Raw genomic sequence first — 27,112 nt, 5'->3', positions numbered from 1 at the left:
CACCTTCTATGGCTAGGAACTTTTTTTTGCAAGTCTTCAGGAAAGTTTTGAAGACCTACCTGGCTTTTCCTTAAATTCTTGAAGTGCTGGTTCTTTCTAGGTAACTTCTGTTTTATTAAAAACAAACCAACACCACCCCAATAAAATGTATCTTGTTTTATTCAAAAATCTTTTATTGAACATTTAATTAATAGTTATTGAATTATTGTATCTACTTTCTGTTTTTTTGCGCCTTGAGAGCGTTTTACCCTTAGAGGTGACTTAAAAATAATTTTAAACAAAATAAAAATAAATCCCGACTGAGGATAACGTCTCATGCATCTGATGAAGTGGATTCTGCTAGTCCAGGAAAACTTATGCAACAATAATTGTATTTATTAAAAGGTGAAGATTTCTTGGTGAAGATTTTTTTTAAAAAACCAACAACGCTAGAGGTAGAACGTTCAGAAGTAACTCGCGTCCTCTGAATTAAGTTTTCCGTTGGGATGACAAGGGGAGCAGCTTCCTAATCTTCCCGGAGGAAAACTACATTTCCCACAATGCCGTGCTCACTTGAAGGCCCTGAAGACGCGATGGAGCACGCAGGATATAGCTCCCCTTCTATTGCCTGTTTCGGAAACTTAATGTTTTTCCCAAGCCGCGAGAACAGCTACATATGTGCTGATAAAAGGGGCGACCCCTTTTTCTAAAGCGGCCAGAGTGGCACCCAAAGTCAAAGCAAGGCTCGGCTTCGTAAAGCCGCTGTCAGGAGCTTGGGATAGACACCGAGCCCATCCCTAGTGGGGGGGTCCTGGCAAGCGCGGCGACTACCTTGGCGTTGCGAAGGCATCTGTTCAGCGGGGCGGGAGCTCGTGGCGGTCGGCCTTTGCGCGTGGCATCCCCGCGTTCGAGAGGGGCGGAGCGGTGGCTGTCGCCTCCCGGGCTGCCAGCACAGGCGGCGACATGAGCGGCAAAGAAGGTGGCGGACGGACGTGGGGAAGGGCGGCGGCGGCGGCGGGCCTTGGCTAAAGGGGTGCGAGGGTGCGGGAGAGTCAGGAGGCCCCTGTCCCGCCAGCGGTCTTTCCTAGTCCGTTTAATCTTTCCCTTCCCCGTTCCCCTCATCGCGCGTTGCTTTGTTTTCCCGCCTTCGATGCCTCTGCTGCTGTTTGCCTAAATGTTTCCCTTCATGTATTTCATGTGTTGGGGAAGGAGGGGGGCTGGAGGGTGGTAGACATAGGACAGGGATAAAAGGGTTTGGTGAACTGCAAAGACACCCAAATGTTAATGTCCTCAGTGCCCCTATGCTTCCCAGTTTTTTGCCTTGACTGTTGGACTACTTAGCTTTACTAGTTTGAAGAATAGCAAAGCTATCTCTGCTTTGCTGCTTCATAACATTTGTTTTTGCTAGTTCTACCTCCTACACTGCAAAACTAGTACTAGAGCACTCATTCAGGTGTTTATTGATAATAAAAACACCATGGCTATCTATACAGTAAGGCTTCCACTCTTTCTGTGAGAAAAGAAAAGAATATTGTGCTACTGGGGCGTTATGGGAATACTGTTTTGATTTCAAAATGTATTTCTTCTAAATTCTGCTGAGAGGCCATTAAGTTTCTCTTAACTTATTTTATTTATTTATTGCATTTTTATACCGCTTAATAGCTGAAGCTCTCTGGGCAGTTCACAAAATTAAAACCATTCAAAGTATAAAAGAAGGAGATCTATACCAGCCTTTACAGTCTGGTTGTAGTCATGATACTGGGAAATAAATTCCACTGAGTACAGTGAGATTGAACTCAAGTAACTGTGTCCATAGGCCATAATCATTTACCCACTTAATTGGGAATAAGTCCCTTTGAAAATCAGCATGACTTCTGAGTAACATGTATTGAATATACAGTTAAGAGTAAGAAATAATAAAATCAATATCTCAAGAAATATCTCAATATATAATCATGTATTTGCTACTGAAGTGGTAATTAAAAGAAAGCACTATATCCAGGGCTGTTTCAAGACATTTTGCTGCATGAGTTGGCATAGCAAATTGTGCCCCCACCCTCCCTACTCATAGTGCATAACATTCAAGGCTGATCAAGTTATTTTGGCATGAACCAGAAAATCTAGCAATAATCTTCCACTCCCTGGCAATAAAAAAATACAATAATAATGTAATGAAATAAACAATTTGCTGCCCTTTTATGACACCCCAAATTAGCCACCTGAGTCAGCTGCCTCACTTTGCCTAATGGTAGGGCTGACCCTGCCTATCTCTGTAAAGAGCCACTGGATCGTTTGGCACCCAGCCTACTCTTTGATCATGGTGTTCATTAAATACACTATGAGATCCACCATTTTTAGGCTATCGTGCTGATTTCTGCATTCCATGCAAAAAATGAGTGCAGCTGAAAGCTGTTTTTAAAATGATCATGGTACAACATTTAGCTTCAGCTTTCACAAGTGTGGTTGCTACTGGTAAACATATCTTGTAATTAGGTGAGGTTTCCTACCCTTCTCTAAAGCCTGAAGAAATTTCCAGGATCTAACCATTCTCTAAGATGCAGGAATGGGTTTTTGGGGTACATAGAGTTTCTCAGAAGTTCAAGATTCCACCCTTAACCTTGATTTAGGGTTGATGAAGTCTTGGCAGCCAAAATCTGTGCCCCTACCTGGTTCTTTGGAAAATATAATGCAGTTTGCTAACATTTAATTCTCACTGGTTTTCTTTCATATCTATAGGAGCAGGTGGTTTCAGAAAAAGGAAGCATGACAATTTTCCACATGGTCATCGAAGAGAGGAAAAAGACAGCATTAATTTGTCTTCTCCTGTGATTCTGTCCTTCAAATGTAAGTAACTGCTTAGGAGCCTGAAGTGTGGTTCACACATGCATATTAGCTGCCTTTTGTCAACATAGTTCCTTTCTTTTAGAGCACAGGCAATAACAGAAACATTCTGAAATTGTGGAGGCGGTAAAATGTGCTACTGTGATTGTAGACATGGACTGTATCTGTGTATTGCCTGGTTCATATTAGGGAGTCACTTAAATAACATGTGAGAAATTTCATGGAGAACCCTCCCTGCCATTGATTTGCATATGTGAACTGGCTCTGATTGTGTGTTTTAGGTTTTTTTTAAAAAGCATATGAGTCAGTTACATTAAGGATGTTAAAGTAGTTTGCTCTATTAAAAGCAATAATTTGGACTGGTTTTAGTAACCTTGTTTCCACAGACCAAATAAAGTTTGCTTTCGAACATCTGTGTTAAAGAATAGTTTTGTATAACTTAAGTTCACATCTTGCATTTTAAGTACTGCTCCATTAAAATATGTCTTAGTTGCTAGTTTGTTGGGATCTAACTTAGTAGAAGCTCCTTTGAGATACATTCGGCATACGTTTGAATTACCTGTGTATCTGCATTCTGTTCACTTCAGCATTTCAGCTAGAGCTTGATACAAGACATGATAAATATGAGAGGCTTGTAAAACTTAGTCGTGATATAACTATTGAAAGTAAAAGGACCATATTCTTACTGCATAGGATTACCAGGTGAGTACCTGTGTTATTTTTCCCCATTTTCTTGATACAAGCTTGTAAAGGAACTGCATATGTAGAAATCCACTGGTTCAAGGGGACTTTCTCCTCCCGCTAGCAGTCCCCTCTACCATCTTGAAAATCTGCTCCAGAGGGTTTCGCAGTCCTTTGGAGCAGGGTTTGAGGGTACACAAAGGGCTGTGGGGGTCGGGAGAATTGGCCCTTTTCCAGTTTCATTGATGGAAGCAGTTTAGTTAGCAGAATGACACTGTTCAATTGAACTCAGCTTTTCCTGTTTCCTTAGTAGTTGGCATAAAATTAAGGAGTATGGTCAAGTGTTTCTTGTTGTACAAGGGTGAGGAAACTGAACTTTTCTGCGAAACTGTTAAAGGTACAGGAGTCTGATTTTCTGTTGCGGAAGCCAAGCCTTGGAATTGTTTTTATTTCTACTGTATGAATTGAACATCTCATTTCATTGTTGTACTTAAAAATAACACAATTTCCATAAACTGACTTCATTTTGTTTAAAATAATTTTTAAAAAGACTCCTAACCTTGGGGAAACTTATTGTAACAAAGCTGATGGAAAAACAAATTTGGATGACAGATTTCACAAATCAAAGGTAATTCAGATCAAAGGAGAACTCTGGGGAGAGGGCACGGGGGAGGATCCTGCACCATCGAGGAATTCCCTGTAAGGGTGATACCAAGGGAAGCCGAAAGTCTATGGAAATAGACTCATATGCAACTGTGTCTATGCTTTATTCCTGCTTCTTCTCAAATATGCCTGTGTGTGATGTGATACAGATTTGCCACCTTTGTTGCTTTGGATAGTTTGAGGGTTCCTGTTGATCACTTTGGGACTCCTCTGTCAGCAGGTAGATCACACAATATGTATTGGGCAAAAGGCGGGATACAAATAAATATAATCATAATAATAAGAAGAATCATCTATAAAAGAAAGTGGAACTCTGTTTCCTGACTGTTACAAATCAAGCTTTCCCACAATAAGAGATTAGAATGCTGCACTATACCCTGCTTTGAGAAGTCATGGAAAAGAAAATGCACATGAAGTGATTAATTGCATACCACTACAAATACTAGGCCTTACTTAGAAACATTTTCGTTCTGTTTTTCTGTCATCCTAGTCTATTTCCTAGTGGCTATGCTGCTGTGAGTAGTAGTAGCTGTTGACAGCTTTAACACTATTGCTGTCTAGACTAGCTTATAAACATTGTTAGACAATGTGGTGATTATAGTAGGAATGAGCACCAGTTCTTTAGCCACATTGATGCACTAGTAATTGCAGCTGCTGATGTAGTTGCACAGATGACAGTGCTGAGAAGTCTAGACAAATAAAAGCTTGTGTGAAAATCTGTGAGATATCACCATATTTTGCCTATATTTTCCTCCTTGTGTTTTTGTAACGAAACTTCTATGTTTATCACATTAAATGTTTTCCCCCCAAAGGAACCTATCAGTTGGCTTTGCTGAAATGTTGTTATTTATTTTATAGCCTACATCCTTACCAATTGTTTTGAACTGCCTGGAACACTGTGCTGTAAACATACAGCAAACACATTTCTTATGATGTGTTTTTGTGGGCTAGATTCTGTTTTGCTAGTTGCATCTACCAAAGTTAGTTCTACAAAGTTGTTGCGGCTGTGAAAGCTTATGCTGCAATGTATCTGCTAGTCTTTAAGGTGTCACAAGATTTATTAATTGCAACAAATTAAATGTACCTGCTTTTCTGGAATTTGTGTAGAAAAAGTTCGATAATAACTTTATATTTCTAATTTGATATCTGTCATAAAAACAGTTAGAAGTGGAACCTATAACAAAATATTGAGGTGTGCATTGCTTCTGTTCACTATGACAGCCATGCTCCTCCACAATACTCCATTTCCATTCCTATCCAGTTTTATACCCTCCCCTGCTCCAACAGTCGTCCAATGTTCCTTGGCCGTTGAACTTACTAATTCTTCAGTGGGCTCTTTTCAGCTTTGTTTTCTAAAGATTTTGTGTACTTCTAGAAACCTTAGAGTTTCCCCATCCCTGCTGATACCCACCTTCTGTGTGTGGATGCCTCTGAACATCCACTAGCCTCTGAACTTCAGAAATAAAGAGAGTGATGTCAATTCCATTCTCTATGATTAAATTTATTTATTTTATTCATTTATTTATTTACAACATTTATATACTGCTCCATATCTAAAATAGATTCTGGAGCAATGAACGTAAGAATAAAACATAGGAGCAATAACGTAAAAAGATTAAAACAGCATATTAAAATTGTTCAGTTTAAATCAGAATACCAATAAAAGTTGAGGAAGGCTTCTTGCAAAAGAGCTGTTTTCAGGAGCCACTGGAAGTAGCACAGTGTTGGCACCTGCAGGGAATTCCAAAGAGAAGGGGCCACCACACTGAAGACTCTTCTCCTGGTGGACTCCAATTGGGCATTAAGTCCAAGAACCACCAGGAGCATGCCCTCTAATGACCTCAGTGACCAGGCAGTCTGGTAAGGGAGAAGGCACCCTCTCAGGTATCCTGGTCCCAAGTTGTTTACGTTATAGTCTTTAGTGCTAATCAGGGATGCACACTCAAGATTGGATTAATATTTCTGGATAACTATTGCTTTCTACTTCTAAAGTCTAAATATTGTTTAGAATCACCTCTTACCAGTTGAACTATCATGACAGTGAGTATAAAATAGTACCTGAAATGTGTGAAGGGGTATTTAATTTATATTGATCTTGAATATGCCCCCAAGTTGTCCATCTTTGCTTTGGGGTGACACGAATATATATCTATAGACAATTTGAAGTTAAGGTGGTTTCATCAGTACTTTAGAAGAATGAATGTTAAGTCTAAATCTGTGTTCAACATGTGTTGTAAACAAGCTAGTTGAACACAGAATGGTTTCTGGTTTCTAAGTGAATTGTGTATTACCTTTGCCTCTTGGCTGATGTTCCAACAGCTACCACTTTGTAACTTGATTTGTATTCTGTGATCACAGTGCTCCCAATGGGGAGGAAATATTAACGGAATCTGAGGCCAAATTAGATGCCGTGAGACAGAAAATAAAGCAAGTAGCACAAGAATTGATGGGAGAGGATATGCATCAGTACCACAGGGCCATCTCTCCAGGTATGTATAAGAATAAAGCAAGCAAAATTTAGATCTTGTGCAACTCAAGATATTTAATTTGGTCTAGTTGTATTATATAATTAGAGATGTGGATATCAGTCTCTGATTCTGTACCCAATGGATGATTGGTTAATGAGCTCTTGAGTCTCTTAGGATGTTTAGATATGTAAATTGTACAGAACTAAGAACTGACCTTGGGTTGTACGGAAGTCAGATGGAACATTTCCTGTGTAATTTGTTACTTATCAGTAATTTGTTAATTGGATTAATTGTACTTCCTTTGTGTTGGTGGTTGTTTATGTAGACTTGATCCAGAAGAGGAACTTGCATGTATTTGAGGGGTTTATGTGAACATTCGGGGTGGCTTAGCAGGACTTACCAGTTTGGCAGTTTAGATGTGTGGGTTTTTTGAAACACTAATAATAATAATAATTTATTTCTTACCCGCCTCTCCCTTTGTATCAGGGAATTCCAAAGAGAAGGGGCAACCACACAAATGAATGAAAATCCCTGGGTATCTTGCATATTCAGTATGGGATTGTGGATTTTTTTGTTTTTGCATTTTTGTAGACCATCAAGGTCCAATATATAATAATCCACCAGGTCACCATGGAACTGTAAAGTTCCAAGATGGCTGGTTCTTCATTGTGGAAAAAGAATGGTATAGCTGGGTGCCATCTCTATACAGGTGGTACCTTATACCAACATTTCACATCTCTCCCACTACCTTCATGAAAATGTTAAACGTTAGATCATAAATAAGGAAGCTCTAGGGCATCCCACAGGTTCGTCTTCAGGAGTAGAAAAGCAATTTCCCAATATGTGAATGTTTGGATAAATAGGATTACAACCTCTGTAATTCAACACTTGGAATCCTCCCAACTCTTCAAATGTTCCAACAGAAATTGGTGAATTGCTGTATCAACCTTCTGAAACAGGTTCTGGTACAGGATATCAAGGTAGAATTAACACGGTGGTACTTCCTCCTTGAGTTCTAGTTGAAGATCACCCCCTCTCCTAGATCACTAAAGTGATATTGGTTCCATGCTGGACAAAAGCCAGAGTATAACATGATGCAGTTTTCATTGAAAAGCAATTCCTAGAACATCAGTGCAATCATATCTTCTACTGCCTTTCCCAAGAAAGGGAGGGCAGGGGCAAGAGGATGTTAGCTACCCAAAACATCAAAATTGAGTGGTAATTTTTAAAGGAGCCTGATGCTCACTTTCTTAAGTCTTGAATTTTTCTGTTCCCTTGGGAAACATTTACAATGGCTGTCACTATCATGACAGATGGGAGGGAGAATTGCTCCTCTCAGTTTCATTGACAGAAGGAAAAACTGCATTGGATTTCACCCATTGATACCTTCATCTTAAATGCTGTTTCATATGTAGCTTTCATATCAGCTCAAATATGAGAAATATTATCTGTGAAGTTTTGTTACTGCTAAGCCCAGGTGGATAATGTCATAATGATGAATCAATTGCAAAATAGGAAGTCTGGGGACATAATCCATTTCCACCCAGAACAGCTCTGCAGGTAGATAGATACTGCAACTTAATTCCAACACCATAATTCTACATAACTATCACTACGCTAAGCACCACACAAAAATGGCTGTGGTGCCAGGCTTAGACTCTAATAAAACAGACTCTAAGAGAAAGGGAACTTGGACAGAAGAGAGATAACATGCCAGATGTCAAACAAGAGCAGGCAAGAAGAACCATGAACAGAAAACGAAAAGAAAATAGGCGAGTTTTAAATATCTTCTTAAATACTAAAGAAAAGAAACCAGTTGGATCAATAGCAAAAGATTGTTCAAAGCACATGAAGCAACAAGGTAGAAAGAATTAAGCCAAGAAATATTACCCGAAAGATGAGGCTTTAATGCTAGTATTTGAAAAGCAAGATAGTAAGGGCTAAGACTCTGGAGAGACTTAAAATGAATTCCAGAAGTGTATACTTCAGGGTTGCATAACAGAAGAGGTCTCTTGCTGCTACCCCATCACCGTATAATAAAACAAATGGGCTTTACATTTACACTATGTTTTGTCTTTGCCTCAGTTTCCCACCCCCTGTGCCTGAGTTATTGTCCTTACTCCTTCAAAGACTTTATTTAGATGGAAATTCAAGGAAAGGCAGAAAGAAGCATTGAGAAATCAGTGTGTTGATGGACAGGGTCAATCTCATTCCAAACATCTGGCAGGTCTTCCTTAGATCAGTTTATGACACCTTATGATTACTCCCCTAGTGTGTGTTTTGGAAATGAATGAATGGCAGGGTTTTGTCATTATTTGTTCTGCAGGATAGAATATCTGATAAATCATTGAAGTTTAGTATTTACTTATAATATTAAATAGATTCTCTTATCTTTTAAGTGTATATTCAGTTAATAAGAGTAACCATCTCTATGTAAAAACATAAACTTATTGATATTCTCAGGTCAAGCATTTTATAAAGTAAAATAGAAATCCAAGTTTTATATCTCAAAAGAAGGTTGTCTAATTAGCCTCAGACTTCCTAAAAATGTTGTCCACTGGTGTGAAGCCATAAATGAAATATAATTTTCTCCCCTTCCCCCACATATCCCTTTAAAATAGTTCAAGTGGACTCAAATCAGCCTTCCCATGGAAAATGCTTTAAGTATATATATAGAGTTACAGTAATGGTTTCATTTAAAATGAATAAATAAACAAACAAACCTGTTGGAGATGTGCCTGTGTTTGGTATAATAAGTGTATATCTATAAATAGAAGTGCTTCAAGCATGATTCTTGGGAATATTGTTTGCCATTTGTAGTTGTGAAATGCTTTTTTTGGGGTCACTCCAAGCCGTTGTTCTTTTGACTTAAAGATAAAACAATTCTGGCAGAGCACTAAAGAAGTTTCATGCTTTCCCTCATTAGGAATAGTGCTAATGGCACGCAAAACATTTCCCCAAAGAATACTCATATGAGCTTAAACGCTGAGTATGGTACTAATAATTGAATAACAAAAATGATGTCTGTTTTCTACACGTTTCTTAACAGTACAGATTGTCCCAAGGGATGATTAAACAAGCAAACAAAGAGATACTGAAATAACTAGTTTTTTTTAAAGCTACTCTTGCACATTGTTGTGAATATTGTCCTTTTGTGATTACTTTTGAAGTTGGAACACTTGTAATATAGAACTTCTGTCTCCTGATTTATAGTTTATAGGGAACATTTTTGAGGATATGAATAATTAGTCTTGAAAGCAGAAGATGGACTTTGGATCCTAGGGGTGAAATATCAATGAGTGTCTTCCTTATTCTAATTATGCTTTGTCAGAATTTTGCATATTCAACAAACTAAGGATAATGATATTCATAGTCATAGAATTGTGCAATGGTGGGGTTAAGAGAATTGTCAAAGTTCATTCTGTTCAGTTGCATTGAAACAGGATCTATTTCATCTAAAACTGTCTTCATTTATGAGCCCCTAGTATAACGTTTGGTGTGTGAGTAAAGATGTGAGATGAGAACCATTAAGGTCTAAATGGCTGTTCCATGAATGGAATCCCTTTAAAGGTTTACTTGGAAGAAAATCGCACCAAGTTAAATAGATCTTGTTCTCTAGTAAGTGTGCCTAGGATTGCAGCCTTAGTTGCTGCCAGTGTTGTATGTTAGTAGTCATTTGTTATTTATATATCACCATCAGTGTTCATGATGCATTGCAGAGTACAGGTCCCTACTTGTGGTGGGCAAGTCTGCCTGTTTTATGCTATACTAGCAAAAAAGTAGGTTTTGGCTCCTCTGCTAGGCTGGAAGCTCCTGGAACGTGGAACTTCCATAGAAGGCTGCAGTTCCGAGGAACATCCCTAGATGGCACCAGAGGGCAAAAACTATAACTGGCTTGGAGGAGCAGTCTGGGCTTTTATATATATATAGATACTATTTGCATTTTTTTTTTAGCACAGGTTCAATCTGTCTCATTTCTGCATCAGTTTGTAAATGTTTGTTTGGGAAATCCACATGAAAATTCATAGGCATTTTGTGTGTATTTTAATATGCACTTTCCCCTTAAATATTCATTTTTGCAAATATTTTCCCCTAATATATGCCTTTTTTTGTATACTATTTTTCTAAATGTATATACTCTTATACAATTTTTTCAATCTGAGAATTGCATCACAAAGTTCAGAGGACTGTGAAAACCAAGTGTAGTGTTCCGGTTCATGTATTAGTTCAGGAAGTGCGCATTAGGTTAGCTTGCCTTAAAATGCAAACCAAACAGATTTCTCCCACATCCCTAGTCCCTGCCCCAGGCGCTTAAAATCTAAAATACGATGCAGGAGAAACAGAGAAAAGGGGTGAAACTGGAGGCACAGGTAAAATGAGAAGCAATGTGGTTCTCTCAGTTGCATGTGCGTAGGCTGAGTTACAGTCGGGCATTGGAACACGGGGATTGTGCCAAAGGCTTCACGGAAAAGATAGATTAAACAGGGATTTGAATTAAGTAATTAAGGTGGTATCACACAGGTATTCTGGAAAGCCTTTCTAAGCGTAAGGAGCAATAAGGAAGAAAGAGTTGAGTCTTTTGAGTAAAAAGGAGATTTTCAGAGGGTGGTAGAACTGGAGGAGTGAAGAACATTGGCAGGGATGTATTGAGATATAAGAGCAGAGAGATGAGGAGTGGCAGGTCATGGGTGGCTTTGAAGGGAAGCAATGCTTGTGCTGGGTCTAGGAGTGGACAGGAAGCCACTATAGGGATTTAAGAAGAGGTGTAGAACAATCAGAGTGATAGAAGTGAATGATTTTGGCAGCAGAGTGCTGGATGGACCTGAGTGGACCAAAGGTGAGTGAACAAAAGACTAGAGAAAAATGTTTGCAGTGACCAAAGTTTTTGCCAAGGCCACAATGAGGAAAGGGCATATTTTTGCAATGTTGTAAATGTAGGAGCTACATGACTTGGTTGTTCGTTAAATATGGGGAACAAAGGATAGAGATGTCAAAGATAAGGCCAAGGCTTTGTTGTCTGCTCAACAGGGTGGATAGTAGTGTAGTTGATAAGAAAAAAGTGTGCTGGAGAGGAGGGCTTGAGAGGAAAAGATGAGAAGTTCGATTTTGGACATACTGGGGCTGTTTGCATGACACAACAGCCCACAGTTGGTTATTTAAGCAATGGTGCATGCAGGGCACATGTGGCCACCATTTTGAATCTGCAACCCCCTAAACATCCGTCATATAATCCATAATCTATTTTAGGGTTTGTGTGAGGGTTGTTTAATCCTCATGTAACCCACACTCGCTACAATTTGGTGCAACAATGAGCAGCGGCATGTCATCTGAACCCAGTCACTGGTTTTAGGACAATGAATATTTCTGCATACAAGCAGAAATATTGGAGAAGTGGTTGTAGATCTGGGATTGGAGTGAGGGGGCAGTTCAGACATAGAGAGATACTTTAAGAGAGTTGCAAGTTAATGTTCCTGGAACCCTGGGATAGAAACACCATGAAAGTGAGACACAGTTGCTTGTCTTGTGCATATCATTGACATTTATATGTATATCATAATTGGCAATAAACAGACCACCAAACTGTTAATATGCTTTCCATAAGTGATAAACTAGCTAAAAAGAATGTAGTAACTTTGACCTATACAATGAAAAAAGATATTCATGAGCTGAATCAAATGGCAATAGCTATGGCTATTTAACAACTGATAAAATGGTAGGTGAACAAGGAAGAGGCATATTTCTTTTCCTTACGTACTTCCATTACTCATCCTGACTAGCTGAATTTAATATCTATTAATATACCAAATCTGGCCCACCTGGGGTCCAATTTGGCCTACTGCATGTTGTCGGAACCCTGTCAATAACTACAGCAAAAACGAGTGTGTCTTCTGTATACAGATTTTCTCCCCAGTATGTATACAGCAGTCACAGCCCAGGAATTAACTGGTAATGAGGCAAAAGCAGCATGTTCGTGCAGAAGACTCACTACAAAATAAAATACTTTTTTAAATTCACGAAAGGGAAGAATTTGGGGTTTGTGTGTTTCAAGTCCATTAGATTGTGGAGCAAAATTAAGTCACAGGAACAGGATGTAGCTGAAAAATTAAATAAGTTCATCTCTGCTGTTTTTGAGACGAGAGATAAGATTCCAAAAGTGGAAATGCAGTTTCCTGATTAGACTGCAGAAGGAACTAATTTTTTTTTTTTACAGATTATAAGTAATTTACCCTGGCATCAATTAGTTTTTTGGGGAGCTAGTTGTGCATTTTCTTTTATTTTAAAGGTAGGCTAAGCCTAGACCTGGTAGATTCCAGCTTGCTTCTTTCAAATTACTCGGGTTTCTGACCCTTGCTCGGCTTCGTCCATTCTCTTCTGCTGCCCCTTACGCCTGGAACGCTCTTCCAGAACATTTGAGAACTACAAGTTCAACCGCAGCTTTTAAAGCTCAACTAAAAACTTTTCTTTTTCCTAAAGCTTTTAAAACTTGATGTTGTGCAGACTTCTACTGTTACTTTCTACTGTTAGTTTTACCCTACCCTGTGCCTGCTTACCCTACCCTGTACCTGTTTGCATTCTCTTCCCCTCCTTATTGTTTTACTATGATTTTATTAGATTGTAAGCCTATGCGGCAGGGTCTTGCTATTTACTGCTTTACTCTGTACAGCACCATGTACACTGATGGTGCTATATAAATAAATAAATAAATAAATAATAATAATAATAATAATAATAATAATAATAATAATTTTCATGGGTTACCATAAAATCTTCTTCAGTTTCTTTGGGTCAGGTAGTGAGATCATGAATTGAAACAAGGTTACCACTCTGGAAACAGTCCACATGGTTCCTGCCCTATAGGGGCATTATCTATTGCTGGTAGTTCGCAGGAACTACTGCTAGCGCAACGAGAAGCTAGCCAAAACTACCACTTCCAGAATGGCACAGGTCAGCAGGGTTTGTGGAAGGGACATGTTCTTTCTGAGAAGCAGTAATTTGTGGTTGTGCTAGCGCAGCAAGATTGGATACTGCCCTAGGATGTATAGCAATTATGAAATTAGAATACCAAGCAAGATCACTTATTTGAACATTATTTTTAAAGAACATTTATTATAACTAAATATCGATACAAATAATCCAAAAAACATTGTTATCTACCTTAATAACAAGTCAGAGATTTATTAAGGAAAGTGATTAACAACAACAAAAACTGAGGTTGCAACTAGACCATGGGAATAGATTACATAAGAAAAATATGGAGGTGGGAAGGGAGGCAATATCTACTTGCCACATTTTAAATATTAGATCCTTACTCTTATTATTTAAGCCCTTCCCTGTTCAATAGGACTGTTCTGGGGGCCTCCTTTATAGTACAAGTTGTTTAGGGCCCTGTGAAGATCCCAGGCTTGCTAATACAGCCATACCGTTATTGAGGTTCCTATATTCCCTCGCTCCACAATCCTATTGACTTTGTCCTTCCAAAAGTGGGTGGGCTTAATTAGTCAATTTTCACAGGTGTTATCTATGTAAGTATTGTAATGTGTAGCTTGTGGGTTTATGGGTGTGAAAGAGAAGAAAACAGCTGTTGGAAACAGAAGAGTAGCCTCTACATAACTCCTTGGATGGACCTTTGGATAGATCTTGAGGGTTCTCTTGCTTCCAAGACAAAAATGTCAACATCGCTCTGCTGTTCGTCCAGCCTGTCTAAACATTTGAGGAAGTGCTGGCAGATGCAATCCTGGATTTTTAATTGGGCTTCCCAGTGTTCACTTAGGGAAAACAAACTACACAAAAGCAGCCTTATAAACTATTCCCTTACTGGCAGTATGACCCTTAAGTAATTCTTTACTTGGAAACAGCCCAAAACTGAGAGCAGGAGGAGGAAGGTATTGTTGGATGGAATAGTGAAATGGGATGGATTTTTTTTCCACCTTGGGGATTATTTGCTGAAAGAAACGGATGTCCTTCCATTAAGTTACAATATAATATATTTAAACATCCTTTTACCTGCTTATTAAAAACACCTTATGTCAAGGTCTTGGGTCATCTTAAATGTCATTTGCAAGCTGCTTTTTGTAGAGGACTTCTAAAAGGCACGTATTTCATGTCAAGCATATTTGATTATAATGAGGAAAACACAGTTAAGTGTTTATTAATATAAGCATAATATCATTAGTATAAGTATAGAACTGTTGTGTTTGGGACATGAAAACTGATTTTTTAAAAATGTATTCAGTTAGTATCATGCCTTTCTCTGTTGTGAAGGGCTCAAGGCAGTTATTAAAACTGCAGAAAAATGTCATCTAGCCTCTGAAGGAGACATTTTGAAGATACAAATTATGTCTTCAGAGAAATGATGCAGGGGGCACGTGGAGCAGCTGGAGTGGGTAACCACTCTCTGACTGCTTATTTGCAAGATATCAAGACTCAGATAATGAAAAGTCTACTTTCAAGAGCCGGTGTGGTGTATTGGCTAAAGTGTCGGACTGGGAGTCGGGAGATCTGGGTTCTAGTCCCCACTTGGCCATGGAAACCCACTGGGTGACTCTGGGCCAGTCACATACTCTCAGCCCAGCCTACCTCACAGGGTTGTTGTTGTGAGGATAACATGGAGAGGAGGAGGATTATGTACGCTGCCTTGGGTTCTTTGGAGGAAAAAAACACGGGATATAAATGTAATAAATAGTAAACAAATGAAATTTACTCTTTTCATTTTGTCTGGGGTGGCCTAAGAGCCACAGACCAGAATTCCTATATGATCAAGAGCACAAAAGCGTAAGTAGCTTACCTAAGTTTTGTTCTCTTTTTTTGTTGGCTCCCTGTCCTTTTGCCTTTACTGTTGTTTTTGGCCTCATGGACTATAGATCTGAAATTCCATATAACATAGTAACTTTGCCTCAAGACATTTTTGTTTTTATTAGTATGTGCTGGAAAAGCCAAAATTATTTTTTAAAAGAATTAGTCACCGCAGTAAAACAGTTTTAACAAACTAATCATGGCAACTAAAACATAGCCATAAAAGTATTTTTTAAACCTCCACAGAAAAAAGAAACCAAAACTGCTTTCAGACAGCTCAAAATATGTTTGTGTCTCATATTTTTATTACCAGCCTTTGAAGCACTTACAGAGAGGTGACTAAATGCACTTCATTGGGGAAAATACATCAATGCTAAGGCACCACCATGGAGAAGGCATGGCTTTGTTTCCCCACAATACTTGCCCCATGATTCTGAGGGACAAGGGAGGAACATGTGGAAGAATGTGCTCCCTAAAGTATACAGGTTGTGCAGACAATGTAGATGATCACCAGCAGCTTGAATTGTGTATGGAAGCATGTAGGTAAGCTGCAGTATTCTGCATTAATGCAGCTTCTGAACAACTTCAGAGACAGCTCCACATAGAAGGAATTGCAGTAGTTAATGCTTGTTTAGCAAAGCATTTTGATAAAAGCAGTAGGAGGAATTGAATTATTTATTTGATTTGTACCCTGCCTTTCTGCCAAAAAATGGCACTCAAGGCAGCTCACAGGCATAATTAAAATTGATTAAAATAATACAATATATTAAAATACAGTAAAAATGTAATTACAACATAAAAATCAGCACCCAGCCCAATAGACCCACTTACAGGCCAAAGTCTTTCTTGAATAAAGTGGTCTTCGTCTACCAGCTGAAGGACAGCAGCGAGGGGGCCCTCTTTTGGGTCGCCACCAAACCCACCTCCAAATCAAGCGGGTTCGAATAGGAGAAAGCAGGCTTTCAGGTTGCCTGGTCCCATGCCACATAACCAGCACTTTGGATTCTGCCTGGAAATCAGGAAAATGGCAGCCAGTAAAATTGCTGTAAGAAGGGAGTCGCATGCTTCCTGTAATTCCAGTTTTGGTGAATTGTTCAATATTGTCCGCATATCAGCTAAGGGATTGTATTTTGAATATAAATCAAGCGGTGTAAAACAGTAGTTTTGACATTGTAAAGCCCACTGACTGTTAAGTAGTATAATCTGTCATGTGGCAATGGTGAGAGAGAAAGATGGGAAGCAGGACCATTTTGATGTTCGTCCATAATTCCATTTTTGACTCTAGAATTTACTTTCTCTTTGCAGATACTTAAAATTTTACTTACATCATTATGATGTACAGTGGAATATCATTTTTGTTTTTGTTTCTCTCCCCCCCCCCCATTTTAACCAGGTCTTCAAGAATATGTGGAAGCTGTCTCATTCCAGTATTTTATCAAAACCCGGTCATTAATTAGTATAGAAGGGATCAATAAGCAGCTGATATTTACAGAAGAAGATAAAGATGAAGAAACAAAGGTAGTTAAAATACTTGTTGATGTGTTAATGAACTACAGTGTAATCGCTTTTGTGTTTAACCAAAAATGTATCCGCTATCTGGTATTTCCTTCTGGTTTAATGTGCTTAATAGGCAGTACTCTGGTTTTTAACTCTTTCTTTTCTTTCAGTGAACAAGCTTTAATTCTCTAGTATTGATTACGACACTCTAGTGCAGCGTATTCATGTAGCTTTATTAAAGTCTTATGTAAAATTAAAACTATATATATGTAGGTATTTTTCACCTTTTTTATAGATTTTTAATATTTTTGATGCCCAGTAATGAAAAATGAAACAAAAATACCACTTCCTTTTGGTAAATGCAGAAGTATCTGCTGCTTTTTAAAGGCAAGCTCAGGCCTCAAGATTTCAGGATCTACTAGCCATCACTTTTCTAGCTCTATAATAATATACGGTAGTGTTAGCATTTTGACAGAAGAAACCTGTATTAAAACCTCGTTTGATTCAACAAATTGCTGAGTGCTCCAATCTCACATTTTTTCCACCATTTGTAAAAGGGGAATGATAAAGAGCTGCTTCAAAGGATTGTTGATAAAATAAGGAGCCCGTTAAGTGTGGGCTGGCAAAAATCGATGTACATTTAAAGGTGGAGGGACTCATTAAGTGTTGAATTCCTCTTTGCATAGAAATCTCAACCTTCTTCCTTTTCCTTTGGCTATGCAGCTCCTAGCATATTCTAGGACCATTTCCCCCACAATGCTGCCATGATGTACCATCCTTCCACAGAGATATTATGAGCAGAAATGGCTTTGCAGTGTGCCAGGAGTGCTGCTGGATTTGAAATGCAAGTCCCTTCCAACCCCCCCTCCCCGCCCCCTCACTCCCCAAATAAAAAAATATTTTTGCCAGCTCACTGAATGCTGCAGCTATTTCTCCTCTACTTTTTTTGCCTCATCAGTGAAATTACCAAACCAATACTTCAGCCCAGTGCTAGTACAAAGCACTCCCAAGCAGGCAGCAGCATAGAGCGTGGGTGCACCCTGCTAGACAGAACCTGCTAATAGTTCTCCCACCGGAAACCACTGGCTTATGCACCATGCCTCTATACCTCTTCCTTGCTGAAGCACTGGCCAAGACAGTGCTTAACTCGCCAGCTCCCATTCCTTGAGGGTTAAATGTCTCTGTCCCTGAAACTCCAAGTTTCCTGTCAACCAGATTTTGCCACTTTCAGTCTCATGCACCACAACACATGTTGGGATCTTCACCAGCCAGAGATTTCCTTCCTTGTTTCCACCTCCTGCAAACTTCAGTCTCACCTTTCATTGGTTCAGTAAGGCCCCCCTGTATGTAGTGTGTCGTGTGAGAGTGAGTGAAACTTAGGCTTTTTCTATTGTCTTTTTACATTTATGTTAAAAGGTTTGCATAAATAGAACCTTATTAAAGAAAAAGTGAACTGCTGTGGAGAATGATGACATACAAGCTTGTAATCTATGCTGTTGCTCAACCTTCAGCCGCCGTTCATGATGTTTCCATTGCATGACCTTTCTACATTAAAGTTTTCTCTGTTAATTTGACGTGGAAGTGTGCTAGAGTGAATCTGTAGTTTCTCATTGCTTGCCTTGTGTCTCTTACCGAATAATAGTTTTAATTTTTCTCTTGCTACATATAGATTACTTTGTATATACCCAAAATGTTGCTTAACGTCCATCTTTCTCTCCCTCTTGAGTAGAATGTAAAGCCACTGTATTTACTGTTTTAAGGAAATGGAATGTATTGATAGCTTAATTGACATAAACTGGAGCATGTGTGCTCCGATTGCGGAAGTACTGCATAAATATACTCTTTATCAGCACTAACTCTGTTAATTATTTGAAAAGCAAAATAACTGGTTCAGTTCAATGGTGCTTTTTAAGAAGAAAATTGACCTTCAGGATTGAGCCATTAAGTGTCATTTGCTCTAATAACCAAATGGATGTGTTGTGAAGTGAAAGTTTGTTGCTAAAATAATACCAGAAAGATATAGAATCAGAGCTCTGATAACCGCCAACTGTTGTTTAACAAGGGTTTATCAAACTTTTCACAGTTTGTACTATATGAGCCAGCATTCCACGATTCAGTGATTAATGTGCAGAAACACAGATGGTGTTGAACTACACATCCAGAGAATTGCAGTATTATCTATAAAAATAAATAGCAGCTTTATAGGCCTTAAAGCTCTGACTGCGGACTTGAATATTTGTGGACAATGCCTAGGGAAATACTAGAAGTTAGAGGAGGGCATCTAAAGAGGATTTTCAATGGAGTGTGAACAGGGTGCACTTCAGTGTCCTGTGTGGTTCTTTGCCTCCTGTGCATATTAAGCAAACTTATACAGGTGACTTGGGGTGAGAAAGTATTTTTAAAGCATAGAGTACTCGTAGTCCTGGAGGTACATGAGCAAGCTGGACAAAAGAAAACACGTCTGTTCTTAACATAATTAGCTCATGGAATTTGCTGCTATGTAATGGCTCCTGCCTTAGGTGGCTTTAAAAAGAGATTAATCTGAAGGATCGGTTTGTCAATGGCTATTAGCCAGGACAGCTTTATGGCCAGCTTGTCTTTGAAGTACAGTTGCTGAGGGCTGACAGTGGGGGAGGCCTATTGCTCTCATGGCCTACTCAGGGGTTTCCCATAGGCATCTGAGTGACCATTCTGGGAAGCAGGATGCTTAATTAGATGGAGCTTTGGTCTGATCCAGCAAGTCGGCTCTTTTGGGAAGGTGTCTCATATTTATCACTGCTTTTGCTTACTTTTATCTTTTGGAAATTCCATGGAAGAGATATACAGGAAAAGTCCTCCAAGTTGCATAATTACAAAGGAAATTAAAGCAGATTGATTCATGTGGGCTTGCATTAGAATTATTAATTTTTTTGTAAGCTGAGATACCTTATGAAGAAAACCACTTCGGGTATTTACAGTTCAGTAAAATGTAGTCTCAGTTCAGGGTGTTATAATTTCAAGACTACAAAAGCAGCAGAAGATAAACAGCTTTTATATATTATACATAAGTGCAGGAGGTAAGAATTGGGCAGAAGCAGCTTTTGGAGCAGGAGCTCCACTCATGCAAGCTGGCTCCGCCCAATTTTCAGGGATTCGCCCTCCAGGCCATATCCCACACACCTTTCTTAAGGGTCCATCCAACCCCCAAAATAGGCTTTCAGTGGGGGTGGGTGGCCAAGTCCCATAGTGGAGTGGCCTTCCACTCATGGAATGTTTGGATACAATTATATATTAGGAAATTCCCACAATTTAAGAGTGACATAGTATTGCTCAGATGAGGACCTTTGTAAGTCTAAAATACAGCATAATGTTGTTTTTCCTTTAAAAAAAATCTCCCATGAAGACTTCCTGAAAATATAAGGTAGAGTTGTCCACTTTTTTCCTGTTGGGGCTCCATTCCTTAACACCTGTAGAACAGGTAAAAGGCAACACTGCAGGCTCAGGAGATCTACTACGCGAAAAGGTAGAGAACCCTATTAAAGATAGTCATTTATAAATAGGCACAATGTAAGGATTAATAGTTGCCTAACTACATTGAAAATTAGAAATCTTACATCAAGCATAGCCATGCATTAATTGGCTCAAAAGTTTTGTTCCTAAACATATTTTTATCAAATTGGTTGTCTGTCATAAGTCTGACAAGTTGTAATTTCCCTGTGTTCTAAGCTCTATGTTCTACTCTGTTTTGTTGCTAGCTGTCTTCTGACCTTCTCGGTAAGCAACACCACACTTGGAAGTTGAAGGTGACTCCTGTAGATTACCTCCTGGGAGTGGCTGATTTAACCGGAGAGCTGATGCGGATGTGCATCAACAGTGTTGGCAACGGTGACATAGATACCCCATTTGAGCTGAGCCAGTTCCTGCGTCAGATTTATGATGGCTTTTCCTACATTGGCAACACTGGACCTTATGAAGTGTCTAAAAAACTCTATACCTTGAAACAGAGTCTGGCTAAAGTGGAGAATGCCTGCTATACATTGAAAGTCAGGGGGTCTGAGATACCAAAGCATATGCTAGCGGATGTGTTCTCCAGTAAAACTGAAATAATTGACCAAGAAGATGGGCTTTCCTAAAACACCTGGGAAACTCATGACCCAAAAGGGACAGAGGCTGTAGAATGAGATTGAGAATAAAGCATTTCCATACTTAGGATTTGCTTATTTGAAGTTTTAGTAGTATCTGTATTCCTGTCATGTTTTAGGGTCAGCTGAAGAAGCAGGATGACTGGTATCCCAAAATAGTTCTTGCATAATGGCTTAAGAATCCCAGCAGTGAACTTTTGTTTTGTTTTGGGTGCTATTTACTGCCACAAATGTCACTGCTTATATTCTATATTTTAGTATTATGGACACACGTCTACCTGTCTTGGTCACTTAGGTCAGGTTTCAGTGAAGAACCATAGTGCTTAATACACTCAATGTTGTAACACTTTTCTTATCTTTGTTTCTTTTGAGTTTGATTGCCTCAACAGTCTATGTCTGTGTTGAGTCGGAGACAGGAAGTTGTGGTATTAAAATCACCACATTGAGTTGCAAGGGATTTAAAAGAAATAGAAAGCATTTGGTTGAGGGGGAAATATACCTTGGAGAAATTAATAAACCAAGCTTATGCATTATTCTTTTGGGCTACATCTGTTTGAAAATCCTGTCTTAACACTGACTTTCTATTGCTTAGTTTATATTCAAGATCCTGAAAATGAAACAAGACTGGAAAAGTTTAGCACATTTTATGTTTGCAACAGAAGCAAGTTCTCAAAGATCTGATTAAAATCAGCATGCATACACTATTAAAGTAGCTTCTGATTCCATAGATGTACAGTCCAGTTCAGTTCTAGAGATGTCATTTAACAGTCGCTGTATTTTTAAAGAAATGAAGTTTTAATTGGTCCTTACATTAAAAAGTGTCTTAAACATTATTTTAGCTAATTTATAATTGTGCTTAATGTTTATTGGAGTATGCTTATGGATGGCTTTTCATCTAAGATGCCATTAGTGCTTATAGACTAGTTCATGCTTCTTAGTGCTGCTTTTACACACTGCCAAATTACCAAGTTCACTTCTATACAGGACATTGGGTGATTTCCAAATGTGGTTTGCAGTATGATGGTCCTGCATGTTTATATGCTGGGGAGCTACTTCCTAGTGTATATTCAACATATCACAATTATACACACACAATCTTCAATGTATTTTGATTTATGTGAACTAATACTATTTTCAATGGAAAATTCACAACCTATGAAATCTTGTAAATATACAGAAATCCAAGTGAGATTGAATGGAGGTAAATCAAGAAAGGATTTGGTCTAGCATGTTTGAGAAAAAATTAAGAAAAATATCTGAAAGGAAAAATGAAACTGAACTTGCTGGTGTGTGTAAGGCATGCATCCAGGCTGGTGCATAGCATCTCTTAAGAATATGATACCAATAGTTCATGAGTTCAAATCTTTTGTTTCAAATTAAGACTGCTTTTTGATCTCCCTTTGTGCAAACAGTATAGCAATTTAGGGTCCAAGCCATTCTATTGCAGAGGAAAATAGAAGATAACATTTATATTAAAATATTTCTGAAGTAGTTGAGGAACAAGGCCCATCCATTGCACTTTAAAATGCTAGGGCCTCACCTGCCCTCTTCAGTTTGTGTACAATCTGTTAGCATTGCATGCTTTACTTTCATATCCTTGATATGATGAGAGCTATTATTTGCCCTTGGTAATCACAGGGTTTTCCCATGTAGTAGATGTTGAAAGAGAAATGTGGGGTGTTCGCACATTGTTGAATGTAACGAGCACTGGTGTTTCTACATGTTTTTATACAATAAACTAATTCAGGGGGCAATCCTATGCATGTTTAGATGGAAAAAGTCCTAAAACGCCCAGCATACCCCAGCCAGTTTTCTGTAATGGAGTAGTGGCTAAAGTGTTGGACTGGGAGTTGGGAGATCCGGGTTCTAAGTCCTCACTCAGCCATGGAAACCCACTGGGTGACTTTGGGCCAGTCACAGACTCTCAGCCCAACCCACCTCACAGGGTTGTTGTTAGGATAAAAATGGAGAGGAGGAGGTTTATGTATGCCGCCTTGGATTCCTTGAGGAAAAAAGGCAGGCTATAAATGCAGTAATAAAATAAATAATGTAATTCTTTTTCTAGTAGGGGATGTGGGAGGGATTTTACATTTGGAAAATGTTACAAAGGGAAAGGGTTAACTCATCCTCTGGCACTGTTTTCCTGATTCAATTTGGAGTATGCCTCCCACTTCCCGGCCTGGCTGTGTGTTTTAAAATAAAGAGGTGGAAAGTCTAGTCATGAATCACAAGCATCTCATCTTGTTTGGCCCTTATTTCCAAAGAAATACAGATTTCAAAAAGTTAAGTGAATTTGCCTGATTGCTGTGGATATTTGGAAAAGTGACATTAATCCACAAAACAATCTATGGCAGGATGTCTTATTTCTTAGCCTGTTTAAGTCTGTTGACGGTGAAATGCTTGGTATTGGGCCAAAACCAAAGCATCATTAAAACAGATGTTCTGCAAAGGCTGCCTAACATGCTAATATCATCTGTCCTCATGAAGTCCTGCATATTGGCAGTAGCTTCCTTTTGAGTAAATAATTTCCTATGGACTGATGGAGCGCTCTTATTTTAGGAGGGCTATAAGTGAATTTAATTAAGCAAGCAGCGCATTTTATATAGAGCCACGCTAAGCTATGGTTAGGCCGCTAGTCTTTTTGCAGCAAATGGTTAGGGAGCATGCTTAAACTGGTTATGTAGCTCCCATGGTTGGGAATGCTAAGTCATGGTTCAGAAGACACACTAACCCATAATGTTTAGCTCAAAATGATTAACCACTGTGGCTTAACATGTCTGAACAGTTCGTACCTAGGTTTCTTAGGCTATGAAGCAATGGCCATTACTGTGCCATTTTTTTCTGTAGCGAATAACCCTCCAGCCTTTAAGTTAAATGTTCTCTGCAATATTTATTATTATTATTATTATTTATTTATATAGCACCATCAATGTACATGGTGCTGTACAGAGTAAAACAGTAAATAGCAAGACCCTGCCGCATAGGCTTTTTTGCTAGAATATATGTAAAGGTACAGCCCTAAAATCAAAATTCGTATCCAACCAGCATAAGAGTTTGAAGTTGTCACTTTCACACTTTTTGCTCAATTGGGATAGAGTTCAAAATGAATGGGGTGGGGGGGAATCCACAATGAAGCCTTCTTGGGTTGTTGACAAAAGCAGAAGTGGCGAGTGATTGGGAGGCAGCATGCTTACTCATTCCCACACAGTTATGAATAGCCCTGATTTAAACCACAGACTGTCGTGATATGTGAACCAGGTCATTATCTAGGAAGTTATAGATAGGAACGTGGAAAGAAAAGTGATTGTTTAGCCTCTAGCCACAACATAATTTTAGGAGGACATTGATGTTACTGATAGAGTATATAAAATAACAAATATGTGTGGTTTTCTTTTTCTTTTTCTTATCTGCCTACTGGTAATATTTTCAAACTTCAAAAGTAATTTTTTGACCAGAGAAGCACCAGCTGTCATAATATTAATAGTTTCTGTAGCTACTGCCCTATCTTGGACTGCCATCAGGGCCCAACCATTATTTTTTGGAGTCCACTATAAACTCAAAACTCCTCCCCCTCCCACACATATACCACAATCTCATCCTTTTCGTGAGTAGTGAAAGAGACATTTCTAAATCCCCTTTTTTGCATTTCTGAAATTACATCACTACCCACATTGGGACTTCCCTGCCTTGCTTCAAAACAGCACCACTTTTTGCTGCTTTTGAAAATAACATCTCGCCTGAAGAAGAATTCTACAAAGCTTGCTGCCTATTTTATAACTTTTGGATTAGTCCTAATAAAGGTATTATTCTGGCAATGGTTTGATTTTATTTATATTAATGGACCAACTCACCTGCATACAATTCCCTGTAGAGTTTTGTTTTCTGGCCCTTTTCATTGTGAAATTATTAATTATCTCTTCAGTGGCCATATCTTTTGCAAGTTCACCCTCAAACAAAATAGTGTGACCATTCTTTCCCCATAGTAGAACAACAGCAGTTTTTGATGAGAAACTTCTTTCAGTGTCTGCCAAGTCACTAGCAGTGTATAAACTATTGTAGGGGTATGCACACTTCACTGATAATTAGTTGCAATTGTTTTTGTAAGTCTTATTTAATAAGATAAGTGAGGGTAGATCAATAAGAATCTTTTCCAAAAGTAAACTTGAAGATTTTTTATTTTTACAGATGTGACATTTCACAAGGAAAATTCTCAGATCTGTAGGATACTTGTGAACTAGACATCTACACACACTGTTTTGGCCTGTAAATCCTACCAGCAGCATTGGCTCCCAGTGTCCCTGGGGATTATTATAGTGCTTTGTCCCGCTGGGACTAGCCGTTCTTGAAAGAGCATGTTCACATAGGGAAAGCACTAATCTCTCTATCAAATGACACTTCCTATTTTAACTCTGCAAGCATATGCTCTCTCTCCAAAGGCAGGACTTGGGCTAGAAACTCACGGTTCAGAATTCTACTCTAACACTGCATCAGATTGTCTCTAGTACGTCTCAAGGATCTAGACAATACTTACATAGATGCAGAGAAATAAGATTCCATAAATATGCTTAGGCATTATCCATAATTTAGTCTCATTTTTGTCCTCAATATGGGCAGCTCTGGCTGGATCTGGGTCCAGGTAAAGTGTTTAACCTCCCTTCTGCATCGCATCGCACCAGCCGTGCTTGTAGTTAAGGGCAGTGACAAATCTTTTAGCAAGCTACAGTGCTCCATCTTCCTGGACATTCAGGAAGTATTCATCTGTATTTCTGGCAGGAAAAACTCGTCTATGTATCCGAGGAGACTCAGAACAGTGATCAGAAGGCAAGTAGTTGTGTTTATACAGCTTTCTACTATAAAAAACAGTTGATAGGTGAATTTTAAAGAAATGTGTCATGGGAGATACAGGCCTGGTTCAGACAACATGCTAAACCATGCTGCTTAACCACAAAATGGTTAAAGGAATGCATTCCCTTAATCATTTTGTGGTTAAGCAGCACGGTTTAGCGTGTTGTCTGAACCAGGCCATAGATGAATAACTTTTAATTCTGTGAAATTGCCGACTCACCGTATGCTTGGGTGGTGGAGTCATGTTTTCCATAGCTGTGGATGCAGATTTTCAGGAATTAACATTGAACTATTGTGGCATTAGCCACATGAATACTTGTACCATATAAAAGCTGACAGAAATACTGTTATTAAGGAAAACTATTATGGCTACTTACAATAATGATGAAAATGGTCAGTCTTCTAAGGCTCTTGAGAATTGTAACAGCAGGTGTAGGCTGCTTTATGCATTTATTTACAAAAATTTAAGCCAAAATGTAAACAGTTAAATATATTGCAAGGATAGTATTTTCCTTGATAATTTATCATCACTGGAAGTGTTGATGTTTGCCTTTTTAGACAGATGGGCATTTCATTTTATTTCCAGTGTGGTGTAGTGGCTAGAGTGTTGGACTGGGAGTTTGGAGATCCGGATTCTAGTCCCCATTCGGCCATGGAAACCCACTGGGTGACTTTGGGCCAGTCACAGACTCTCAGCTCAACCTACCTCACAGAGTTGTTGTGAGGATAAAATGGAGAGGAGGAGAATTATGTACGTTGCCTTGGGTTCCTTGGAGGAAAAAAGGCGGGATATAAATGCAAAAATAAATAATAAAATAATTTTTTTTAATTTGCAGTCAAATTCTGAAATGTTCATGGATTGACTTAGCTATTTTACATGGAGTGAAAATGGAGTGTGAGTGTTGCCACTGGCAGAAAAGGAGGAGGACAGTGATATTTTGACCTAGCAATTACACTCCAATTATTCGTTGTCTACCTTCTAATAGCTTCAAAATGGAGAAAAATGTTATTGATTAATATGCAGTTCAATACCAAGTATCAGGGGTCCAGGATCTATTCTTAAGTGAAATCTGAAAGAAAGAAAAAAAAGATTTATTTCACATGTTATACACATCTGTTCTGCATCCTTCCCACAATGTTCCTACATACTAGAGGCATTCAAGAGGCATGTTGGGGGAAACCATCTGTCAGGTATGCTTTAAGGCGGATTCCTGCATTGAGCCT

The 27,112-nt window shown here is 38.8% G+C and overlaps 1 protein-coding gene across 1 annotated transcript; it reads left to right on the top strand.

Annotated features, from left to right (window-relative positions):
• The first annotated feature begins 839 nt into the window (after positions 1–839).
• On the top strand, positions 840–21,946 carry TSNAX (translin associated factor X). The gene is made up of 6 exons (XM_063124383.1): positions 840–958; positions 2,716–2,823; positions 3,408–3,522; positions 6,523–6,653; positions 16,819–16,943; positions 20,657–21,946. The coding sequence occupies exons 1-6, from the start codon at positions 943–945 to the stop codon at positions 21,032–21,034; spliced, it is 873 nt and encodes a 290-aa protein (XP_062980453.1). The 5' UTR covers positions 840–942; the 3' UTR covers positions 21,035–21,946.
• The last annotated feature ends 5,166 nt before the right edge of the window (positions 21,947–27,112 follow it).

This window comes from Elgaria multicarinata, chromosome 4, assembly GCF_023053635.1.
Source record: "Elgaria multicarinata webbii isolate HBS135686 ecotype San Diego chromosome 4, rElgMul1.1.pri, whole genome shotgun sequence".
In the NCBI taxonomy this organism is placed as follows: domain Eukaryota; kingdom Metazoa; phylum Chordata; class Lepidosauria; order Squamata; family Anguidae; genus Elgaria; species Elgaria multicarinata.
Note: the sequence above shows the minus strand (reverse complement) of the source record. Positions and strands in the feature narration are given on the sequence as shown.

Coding starts and splice junctions, on each gene's coding strand:
- TSNAX (XM_063124383.1), top strand. Junction 3,523..6,522: donor TTACTGCATAGGATTACCAG/GTGAGTACCTGT, acceptor CTGTGATCACAG/TGCTCCCAATGGGGAGGAAA. Junction 16,944..20,656: donor ATAAAGATGAAGAAACAAAG/GTAGTTAAAATA, acceptor TTTTGTTGCTAG/CTGTCTTCTGACCTTCTCGG.